The sequence below is a fragment of the Anolis carolinensis genome, chromosome 2 (assembly GCF_035594765.1).
Source record: "Anolis carolinensis isolate JA03-04 chromosome 2, rAnoCar3.1.pri, whole genome shotgun sequence".
Classification (NCBI taxonomy): domain Eukaryota; kingdom Metazoa; phylum Chordata; class Lepidosauria; order Squamata; family Dactyloidae; genus Anolis; species Anolis carolinensis.
Window position 1 is genome coordinate 200,159,507 of NC_085842.1, and position 12,122 is coordinate 200,171,628.

The window sequence follows — 12,122 nt, forward strand, 5'->3', positions numbered from 1 at the left end:
CTATATAAAGCAACTCAGCTGAGAACTGCATATTTCAAGTCGATTGGGGTAAACTATAGGGGTGATGCAAATATTTGATCTGGATTGGGATCTTGATCCCTTGTTAACTTGTTTATCTTAACTTTTGTTGTACTGTAGGTTGTATTCTGTAGGTGTACATGTTAAATGTGTTTGTCAAGTGTTTTGATACGGCCGATGAGCTACATCAATAAAATGTACTACAATGGACATATCAATTATTATAGCCAAGATATTCATTTTTATATCTTTGTAATCAATACAGTAAATGTTGTTATTACCATATCTCACCCAAATGTGAATGCTGACATTTTTATATCGGTGCTGCTTCATAAATGCACAATCATACTAACATACCTCCCTGTCTACCCCCTTTGTGTCTTCCAGCTACATCTACATCTACCACGGGGACAAGTCATCTCACAAGATGTGACGTGAATAAGAAAGGTTTCTGTGTAAATGGCGGCGAGTGTTTCATGGTCAAAGACCTTCCAAATCCAAGATATTTATGCAGGTAAGAAAACGCTTCTAATCTTTCTAGCGGAGCTGAAGGTTTTATGGGCAAACTCTATTTCAACTGGTAAACTGTTTAATGTAAATAATTTACTGCGCAGTGGATGACAGAATAGATACATTTTTAACTTCCACTATGTGTAATAGGGTGGCACACAGCATTTTCTATTCAACGATTTGCTACAGTAAACATTAAATCTGTCTTTACTTAACGACCTATCACAGGGCAGGCTTGGAAATAATCAAGAGGGTTATTAGGACTGGCACTCATATAACAGATATTGAATCTAACTACTGTGAAAGGGAGCAACCGATGTAATAAAACAAGGGAGACCAACATACAAAATGGGTTGTTCAGCCACATTCAGCCAGGGGCTGGGTGTGCTAATGATAGATCCCGTTTTATAGGTGTAATATTTTAGAGCTGATTCTCATGAAATGTTTAAAGAAGCAGAGCTGACACCCGTGAGTTGCCCCTGTAGCTGCAAAGACGTGCAAGCTTTTAATTGTCAGATTAAATTAATGTTTTATGTTGCCAGAAACAGAGAAGCAATCTACACATCCATCAAAACCCTAAAAGAGACTTCTGTTTAAAGTCTTTTTGAAACCAAGATCAAGCTGAAGTTTTTGTCCTGCTATTGAATTTACCTGAGTCGTGTGGCTGACCAAAGTTGAAATAGAAACAGTGGATCTTTAATGTATTTTTAATTTCATTTATATTCCCATCTTCCTCCCAGAGCAGGATCCAAGGTGACTGTTAATATAAATGTTTAAAAATAAACAACACTCATTTAAGTCTATTAAAAGTTTATTAACTCTACTAAAACCAAAAGTTAATATAGTTTGAAACACAATTAAAACATAATTTAGGAAGATAAACACAGCCTATTAAAATCTTCTTGCCACATGTTAAGAGCCAGAGGCCTGTATAAATGAAAAGTGTTTGCCTTCTAATGGAAATTGGCTTTATTTTCTAAATGCAGGAAGTCCCTGAGTTACAAACAACCCATAGTTAAGTATGAGGATGAGACAACAGTCTTATCAACAGTGATTGGATGCAAATTTGTCCCATAACTATATTCTTCTTTGAATCTATAAAAACAAACAGTTGCTGATATTTGCTATTTCAGCTCTGATTTCTCAAATATCCATTAAGGTAAAGTTAAAGGTTTTCCCTTGACGTTAAGTCTAGTTGTGTCCGACTCTGGGAGTTGGTGCTCATTTCTATTTCTAAGCCGAAGAGACGACGTTGTCCATAGACGTCTCCAAGGTAATGTGGCCGGCATGACTGCATGGAACGTCGTTACCTTTCTGCCAGTATCTATTGATCTACTCACATTTTCATGTTTTTGAACTGCTAGGCTGGCAGGAGCTAGGGCTAACAGTGGGAGCTCACCCTGTTCCTCCGGATTCAAACTTCTGCCCTTTTGGTCAGCAAGTTCAGCAGCTCAGTGGTTTAATTTAATCCGCTGCATCAGCAGGGGCTCCCAAATATCCATTGGACGCTTGCTTATAAACATTTTCAGTTCCAAAAACATAAATTTTTTTGCAATTTATACAAGTAAAACAATATACTTGTCTCAAGTCTTCATGTTCTCTAGTTAACAAATGCTCTTGTTTAAATGATATGAACATTATTTTTTCTGTAGCTTAAAATGTTGACATAAAGATAAACTTCAATGATAATATAAATATAATATTGAGATTAGCAGTTGAGAATTACTCTTCTCTCACTTGAACAATTACCATTGGAGAATGGCTATCTATTGATCAAACCCACTATGTTAGGAAAAACAGGAAAATGATAGTGAAGAAAAACTGTTCAGCAATGGAAATAAGATATTTCTATAATTGTTGTGATTTTATTATGTTACCATTTGCTGGCTTCAAGTCAACAAATGAATCTTATCTGCCATTTTAAACTATTACCCAGTAAATTGTCAGCTGGGAAACTTTACATTTCTTAAAGAAGGAACATCCATATTAGCATTTAATAATACAATTGAGAGGAAATAGAATATTTCTTATTTATTTATTTATTTATTTATTTATTTATTACAATAATTATATCCTGCCCTTCTCCCCCATTGGGGACTCAGGGCAGCTTACAATAAAACACAATATAAAAATATTACAGACAGTTCAATCAGTTAAAATTAAATACATTAGACACTGATAAAAATATACATATAAATACACAATTGGCGCATTTCGAGTCTGATAACTGGTCTGTCATTGAATTCTAGGATGGTAATAATTAATGCTGCTGTTATTGATTTGTCTTGTATTAGCTATATTAGAACTAATCATGAAACAAGGGTTTAGGAAAAAGTTGAAAGGACATTTAAAACTAAATAACTGGTTAAGTGAAATCAATACATGAATTTTGGAATCATTACTGCTACTCATTTGCTTTTGGCCTTCCTTGCCACTTGGTTATTGTCTGGATAGTGTGTTGCGATGATTATAAAAACTGCACTTGACAGATTTTCCAGTCGAAATTGTAGATTCCAGTCTAAGTCACCATCTGCCTCCTTGTGGATTCATTTCCTATCTTCTTATAGCACACAGCCTTTCCTTTCGCTGGACCCTTCTGTAGTTTTGCCCAAGACCCTGTTTCCCTTTCATTCAAATTTTGTTCGCCTCTGAGACTCCTCTCAGCTCTCCATGGTTTTCTCGTGCCATGCCTACACTGGGAAGGTTGCTCCTGTCATAGCCAGTCCAGAGCAGCCTCGGATCCATCATATGTGCTGGGTCCAGGACCAGTGTCCAGATGGACTCGGACCTCATCAGATCCACTGGACTATCACCTCATCCTTTGTGTTGCCATTGCTGCCTTCCATGGAGCTTGGTCATCACAGTCATCATGGTCACATCTGCTGATGTCAGAAAGGGGTATCCATAGAAGTAGGGTGTTGATCTACCTGCCAAATGGACATTTCATGCACCTTGGCTTCTATAAAGGAACTGAACACCTGCATTACTGAACAGAAGCAGACGGATTCAGGAAAAGGGATGCTTAATAATCGAAATCCTATATCATGAACCAGGATGCTATTCATAGAATCATAGAGTTGGAAGAGACCTCATGAGCCATCCAGTTCAACCCCTTTTAAGAAGCAGGAAAACCACATTCAAACCACCAGATAGCCATCCAGCCTCTGCTAAAAAGCCTCCAAAGGAGGAGCCTCCACCACATTCAGAGGCAGAGAGTTCCACTGCTGAACAGCTCTAACAGTTAGGAAGTTTTTCCCGATGTTCTGGTGGAATCTCCTTTCCTGTAGTTTAAAGCCGTTGCTCCGCATCCTTGTTTCCAGGGCAGCAGAAAACAGGCTTGCTCCCTCCTCCCTATGACTTCCCCTCACACATTTATACATAGCTATCATGTCTCCTCTCAACCTATTCAGAATAACAAAGTATATTAGTGGACAGGAATTGTTGATGGATTAAGCACAGATGAAGCCTATAATAGAAAATAAATATGTCCTGTAAAAGATGAAGCCGCATATATGAGTTAGGCTAATCTGAAATCTGAAAGCCTTCGCAAATGTGAAGTTAGCTTACAAAGCTTCCTTTTGTCTTTAGAATACAACTGAGAAGCAAATGAATTAAAATTAATTAAAACCCATAAACCTTATTTAAATTAAAATGACTTATGCACTAGTTTTTCTGATGAGAAAGTACTATCACAATAAATGTTGGATTTGAGGTCTGATATCGCAATTTATCTTGGGTTTGAATGATGTGGATATTGTGTTGTCGAAGGCTTTCATGGCCAGGATCACAGGGTTGTTGTATGTCTTTCGGGCTGTGTGGCCATGTTCCAGAAGTATTCTCTCCTGACGTTTCGCCCACATCTATGGCAGGCATCCTCAGAGGCTCCCATGTCACACAGCCTCTGAGGATGCCTGCCATAGATGTGGGCGAAGCATCAGGAGAGAATACTTCTGGAACATGGCCACACAGCCCAAAAGACATACAACAAGCCGATGTGGATATTACTTGAATCTTTACTTAGCCACTCAGCCCCATTTTCATAGTTGTTGATATTTCAAGACCACTTTTGCTGCCCATATCTATTGAGCATAGCATTAATTTTAACTGTTTATTCTTTAATCCTTTCATTGTTACTACAGTAGAGTCTCATTTATCCAACATAAATGGGCCGGCAGAATGTTGGATAAGTGAAAATGTTGGATAATAAGGAGAAATAAAGGAAAGGCCTATTAAATGTCAAATTTTGTTATGATTTTACAAATTAAGCATTGAAATATCACGTTTTACAACAAATCGACAGAAAAAGCAGTTCAATACACGGTAACATCATGTAGTAATTACTGTATTTACTAATTTAGCACCAAAACATTGCAATGTATTGAAAACATTGATTACAAAAACATTGACTGCTAAAAAAATTAACTGCAAATAAAGATAGAATTGCATAAAATGAACTTACAGTAACAACATTGTCAGAAGTTAAATCCGTAAAAGGTTCAGTCCTTGCTGCCTAGAGAAAGAGCTGTGGATCTGGGCAGGAGACAGACTGCGTTGGATAATCCAGAACGTTGGATAAGTGAGACTCTACTGTACTATCAACTTGACTGCATCAATAAATTCACCTTCGTGCTAAATTAGAAAAAAGACCTTCCTTACATGAGTTAGGCAATCTGGAAGCATTATTGTTTCAAACAAATGAGATAGAAGCTATCTTGGGTCTCATATTCGGAGAAAGGCAACATATACATTAAACAAGGAAGAATATTTCAGAAATGAAAGGGACATTGGATAATACAAATGAAAGGAGTCTTGTGAGCTATTTACGAGCAAAGGAAATGGCAAGACCTTTGTCTTCCTCAAGAGCAGACAAGATGACAGCAGGTGCAAATAAAAGATTGAGCGGCTGTAAAGGCAGAGAAAATGAATTGCCTTATGAATTGGTTGAAAACTTAGTGCAACTTTGCAGAACTGCAAAAACTTTGGCCATCTGTATTAGTCCTGACCGTTGCAATATTGGCTACCATTCCTTCAAATATGACATATTTGGAAGCATCATACAGTGAAGACTTCACTGTGAGCATAACACACACAACAACAAACAGTGGACTCAGATCTTCCCATGAGGTAGGAGAACAAGATAGATGATCTTGAAAATGCGGACAGAAGGTTGAACATATGAATTCAAAGCACCTCTGAGAAAATGACAAACAGTAACGTAGGTTTTCTAGTCAAATACAATGCAATGCAGTTATAATAGGGAATGACTTTGAGCATGCTGATAGAAATGGTTGTTGTTGCTGGTGCTCTGTTGTCCGTTACTATTTAGTTGGTTTCAAGTTATGGTGACTATGAGCCCTTCCAGACATGCCGTATATCCTGGGATCTGATCCCAGGTTTTCTGTTTATTCCAGATTATCTAGCAGTGCGAACGCATATAATCCAGTTTAAAGCAGAAAACCTGGAATCGGATCCTGGAATATGGGACCCATCTGAAAGGGTCCTGTGATTTTTTTTATATATATATATATCAGGAGTGACTTGAGAAATTACAAGTCACTTCTGGTGTGAGAGAATTGACAGTCTGCAAGGACGTTGCCCAGGGGACGCACAGATGTTTAATGTTTTACCATCCTTGTGGTCCTATGAATGGGGAACCTCCATAAGCTCCAGTTATCAAAAGGCCTGCTTAGGTCTTGGTAATGAATCAGTCTACTCACATAGTACACCTGTAATGTGGTTTACCTTTTTTTATTGCCTTCACCTTTGCCAAGAATTAACAACTGGTAAAAAGCTTTATCTCATTTTCCAGGTATTACCACCTTTTTCAGTGATTAATCTCATACTACATCCAATAAACAATAGACACAGATTAGTCGTTTGCCTTTCTAGGGAATGTTAGTCTTGGAAATAGGTATATTTTGGGAATCCATGGTATCTATAGGACTCTCCTCTATCACCACATTTCAAATGAGCTGATGTTTTTCTGTCGACTTTTTTCACCTTCAGGCTAAAATCAAGAATATCTTACTTTGTTATCCAATGATATAGAGCGCTTATCCTTAAACCCTTAAAAAGCAGTTTGTGAGAGTCACAAAAGCTAGATTTCCAGGGTTTAAAAAAAGTGGTCCAATCTATTGCTCCAATGCCAATTCTGCAATTTACAGGGGTGAAAGTAGTTATTTTCCAAGTTCTTCCTTCAAAGACATTTTATGGAAGGAATACAAAAAAAAATCTCATGCTGAAAGTCTCAGAAACGCACTGTCTGCCACCCTGGTAAAATGCTTACAGCCACTTAAAAGGAACAGCTTTATGAGTTTTTGAAGCACTCGAAATGTGGTACAAAAAGAAAAAGAAGAGAGCACCACTGTACCTGCATTATAAGCTACAGATTGCAAGAGCATCCTGGAAAGCAACCATTCTCTAAATAAGTCTCCAGCTGTGTGCCATTGGTGAAGAGATCAGACACTGCTTTGGAAGCTTTATGGAAGATTAAAGCTTGCTAAGACTAAGTACTGGGTAGGATGGGAGGGAGACCAATAAGCATGGTCATACTAAGTTTAATCTCTTCTTTCCTGTTTTTCCTCCATTAAGAAAAGTAATCTTATTTAGTTAGTTTGGGGAGGAAAAAAAACTCTCTCCAACCTTGGTATTTTTGTGTGTGTGCTCCTAATATTTTATATTGTGGTGGGGATTTTTCAGTGTCAACTGTCTAAGTAGGGCACATTTCTTGATGGTTTGCAATATCCATTTAGCACAGTCTGATTTCAGTGAAGGTGGATATATGTAACTTAAAAAAAAACTGAGGAAAAACCTTGACTAAATTTTAGGCGATTGCTCTCAAACTCTTCTTATACACTTCTTGTACAAGAGATGTATCAACACTCAAAAGTAGATATTGTGGGATTTGTAAAAGGCACCTTGATGTAAAGGGTTGACTAGAAAGATATGTGTCAGCAGCTGATTGGCTAAGCGTGCCAGGAGCCAACATTCTGATTGGCTGCCTTTTCTGGCTTGCTGCTGAGAGAAACAGTTAGAACAGGCATTTTTACCTCAGAGAGCGAAGGGGTAACAGCTAGGGAATTAATGGTTGCAGACTCCCTGAAGCTTGATCATTTTTAAGGCAATGAGGCATATTTAAAGGCTGTTTTAAAAGGACTATTTATTCCCTCTGTTCTCTGTAAGAAATCAGAGAGACTACTGTATATGTTGTTGCTCTGTTTGACCTATTGAACTGAAGTAAAGTTACTGTTACAGTAGAGTCTCACTTATCCAACACTCGCTTATCCAACGTTCTGGATTATCCAATGCATTTTTGTAGTCAATGTTTTCAATGTATCATGATATTTTGGTGCTAAATTCATAAATACAGTAATTACTACATAGCATTACTGTGTATTGAACTACTTTTTCTGCCAAATTTGTTATCTAATATGATGTTTTGGTGCTTCATTTGTAAAATCATAACCTAATTTGATGTTTAATAGGCTTTTCCTTAATGCCTCCTTATTATCCAACATATTCGCTTATCCAACATTCTGCCGGGCCGTTTATGTTGGATAAGTGAGACTCTACTGTACTTATTTCACAAGCCTGAGTGGCACGTTATTACACTTCAGGGAAAACTTTGGTTCAGAAGCCGTGGTAAAGCTATTTATTTACATCTACAACCTCCAACAGATTTTGCTTTTGATCATGACTAATACCATGGAAGAGTCCTCAAAGGCATGTGCTTTTGAGCCTGAAGATGTCTTGAAAGATGGCAGGTTCATTTTTGGTAATAGTAGAATAGCAGTTAAATTATTCACTATGGGGTTGTCTAATGCTCTGAATAAACTGCAGCCTCCATTTGTGCTTGTCATCTTTAGGAAATCAAACGGATGGGGAAATTATCTTCAGTAGAGATAGGAATTAAATTTCTCTCTTTGAGCCACATTTTAGACATTTTACAGTGATTTGGTTCCTTCTTTTACCCTCTTAAAGTTGTACACTCTTATAGTTAACTGAGAATTATTGTTTATTGTATTATTTGACATGATGTGCTTGTAAATTAATATTTAATTAATTTCTTTTAGAGTATGTTTTTTAGTGTTTGTGCATCAGTTTTCAATATTATTCAGTACAAAAATAAACTGCACTTTGCCTTTCATTTTACCTTACCTTGTTTAAAAATAAATATGAACTCAAATGACTTGACAGAAAAAGAAGTGAAATATTCCCGCTGAGTGTGCAATGTAAATGATTGCCAAGATGAAAGTCATTAGTTCGTTGTCAGGCCCTCGTGTCAAAGAAAAATTGTCCCTGAGTCTATGGTTAATCAGCTAAAAATTCATGAGGAAATGCATTCTGACTCTGTGTATTTCTTAATATAGATTTTCTATCATAAAAACTACAATTTAGACATATGCAATTATAGTGTTCCCAGAATGGATTTGTCTTCATTGTCCTTTTTTCATTCATTACTTTCTCTCTCAGAGGACTTTTGGAGGCGTTTCATGTTCCATAGGAAACAGAATACAATAATCTCTCTGCCTCTCTTTCTCTGAGATCTGTTTTTTGATTTCTGACCACGTTTTTGCCCTTTAGGTGTATACCTGGATTCTCAGGAGCAAGATGTGCTGAAGTTGTGCCCATGAAAATCCAAAATCCAGAAAGTATGTTTTAAAATAATAATAAATCTGCTTTCTCTCCCAACTATAGCAATCACAATCAGTGTCACTTGGTGTTTTCACCCTTCAGATGTCACGGGATCCTTTTCCTTTGGCCTTTCACTTTATACTGTGCACATTAATCTGTTTGCTACACTTCTTTATTAGTAGAAAATTCAGTTTTAAAATTGGAAGTTTTCTTCCATATCTTAGCTCTAAAAACAAATGAGGGCTCACACAAGTGCACATTGTTCTGTCTGAATGTTGTAACTTCAGCATTTTCTCAAGTTCACATCAGTTTGGCTTTTGTAAATCAATGTATTTCTCAAAATCTTCAGTCTTTATGGCAGTGAGAAAAAGATCCCGTTTTCTCAAGATGAATGCACCAAGCCCAGGTTGCTCACACTAAAGGAGGCTCTTTCTTGGTGTGTATTTACCTCTTTTCTTTTTCTCTGTTTTTTCTACCCTTTTGTTCTTTTTGTTTTTACTCTCAGGTGCCCAAATGAATTTACTGGTGATCGCTGTCAAAACTACGTAATGGCCAGCTTCTACAGTACGTCCACTTTCTTTCTGTCTCTGCCTGAATAGGAGCATGCTTAATTGGTGCTGCTTTCTTGTTGCTGCATCTTTCCTCAGATTTTTTTTATCTGTAACTAAATGGATTATATGTGCTTTAGTGTAGATTGCCTCTGCATGTTTGCATGGACACGATAGCAAGCAATTTCAGGAATTCAGCTAGACTGGATGGCAAAAATAAGGAAATTAAACAATTGATGTCCACTCAAGTTAGAGCTGATGTTCAGCAACTACAATGTAAGCTTGAGTATAAATTGTCAAATAAATTGTAGTATTACACAAATACTAGTCCCCCCCCAAAAAAAATGTACAGAAATTCAGTTAGTATGATGGGTTTCCTGATAGTCTTTCATCAACCATAACCAATTAAAAATATCTCAAAAGAAAAAACCACAGGCTGAGATATAAATATTTCAATACACCTCTGGGGAAATAGTACAATATGGCACAAATGCATGCACTCTCTGCTTGGAATACAGTTCATGGAATACCCATTGTAAAATAAAGGGACCAGACGCAAGATATATGGAGAAATAAAGGGCCATTTATTAACCTATTAAAAACTGGAAAATGCAACTAAATAACTAGTTGTGCGGGGAGTACTGCGACATGGGCAATGGCACGAGGCCAGGTATCATTCTCTGACTACCTGCCAAGCCAACCTCTGGGCAAAACACCAGACCCCAAGGGCACTCCACAGTGATGGTTTCCTGTCAAATCAAATCAAAGTCTTTATCTTGGTCATAGACCAGCATAAGTGGGGTACAGTCTCATAGAAGCATTGTACATTAAAATCTAAAAGGCTAAAAAATAAAGGTCATTATTGGGAGGCCACCCCAGGACCCACCCTCCGGAGCCCCAGAACCCAATAGAGAGAGGTAAGCCGCCCCCCAGGTAAGCCCCAGAACCTATAGAGGTCAACCCAAAAGTCCTCTTTACCCCCAAAAGAGAGGGGTGCCAAGGTATACATCGATCCATGTTTTTCCCCACTTCTTGCCACAAAAAGATTCAGGCATCTGCCTAGTGTCTTTTACCCGTCAAAATCCCCAAAGCAACCTCTAAACCCTTTTTAAGATCTTCAAGGAATATATTACTCCCATCTACAGATAAATGCACCCCATCTCGCCTATAAAGCTCTGGCTTTTGGAAAATAATATCTGGATGAGGGAGGTACTGGCCCAATAATTTCTCCATGCCCTTTCTCATTTCCCTATTTACCATATGTCCTGGGGTCACCATTGTGAGATTTGAAGAAACATTGCACAATTTCTCATGTTCTCATACATAGGCATAAGATATATTACTGGCATCCAACTGTCTTTTGAAAAGGGTAACTTGTAAGATAAAAGTATTTCTTGATGGTTTTGCCAACATCTCTGGAAGATTTTGTCAGAGTATTGTAGCACAGCAGTAGTAGTATGAAAAGCAATGGAGTGCAGAATGAAGCAACACTTTGAGACGTCAGAAAAATCAATATACAAAGCTTTACTGAATGAAGCAGTAAACAGCACAAACAGACTCTTACAGACGACCAACAAACACAGGACTGATCTGTTCTCCAACAAATCTCAAACTCGACTCGAACTCAAGACAGACTGAACTGATGCAATAGATATGCACATACTCTTGTGTCTGGATCCTCCCTAGTTCCAGTCATCATAGCTCATTAGTGATTAACTCTTTACACACTATTACACACTCCGGATGATGCAATCTGACTGCAATACAAGCATGGCACAAATTGCATTTAAACACTCTCATTACACAAATCTCACATTGACAGATTTCACCTACTGAATGTTAGCTCAATTTCACTTCCATTAGTACATAGCATTTATTGGTGATGTAGGTTCATCCTCCGCATCTTTGATAAAAAAAAATGTACATGAATTATTTATAGTAACCATTCTAAGCATTCCTCTCCCAAGTGTTCTGCTGGGAGGTTGATCAGACTTTGCCTTGACCAAATGTTTAACTTAAGCACTAAAAAGTATAGATCATTGACATTTCTACTGCCTAAATGAGAAATACATATGAATCTTCTAACTTATTTTCCAGGCAAAACAGCTATAGCTTAGAAAGTCCAGAATAGATTAAGACACGTGTGTAATATAGAGATCTTGCTTAATCATTTGAAGGCTTTACATAAGTACTTCATTTTCTTTTTCTTAGCCATTACAATAATTGACTTGACACAGGAATACAAACCTAAATCCTTACTTTTAAAGTATTCTCATTGTCTGTGACATCATTTGAAGCCCAACCTACATTTACTTTACTTTTACATGAAATATATGTACTACAAATCTTTTAAAGCCATTATCATTAATGTTACCTCATGATGTATCCAGCAAAAAAAAAAATCAATAGGGA

General features: G+C 37.3%; 1 protein-coding gene across 15 annotated transcripts in view; it reads left to right on the forward strand.

Annotated features, from left to right (window-relative positions):
• The window catches only part of nrg1 (neuregulin 1), a 761,412-nt gene that overhangs the window by 707,011 nt on the left and 42,279 nt on the right, over nucleotides 1-12,122 (forward strand). For 12 of the 15 annotated variants that reach the window (XM_062971528.1, XM_016991126.2, XM_062971524.1 and 9 more), the window contains 2 exons: nucleotides 406-532; nucleotides 9,668-9,726. In XM_062971528.1, coding sequence (XP_062827598.1) covers nucleotides 406-532; nucleotides 9,668-9,726 — 186 coding nt within the window. Of the gene's footprint in view, nucleotides 1-405; nucleotides 537-9,111; nucleotides 9,180-9,667; nucleotides 9,727-12,122 lie in introns of those variants that run through there. The other 3 variants (XM_062971525.1, XM_008103685.3, XM_062971531.1) reach the window with 2 other exon arrangements.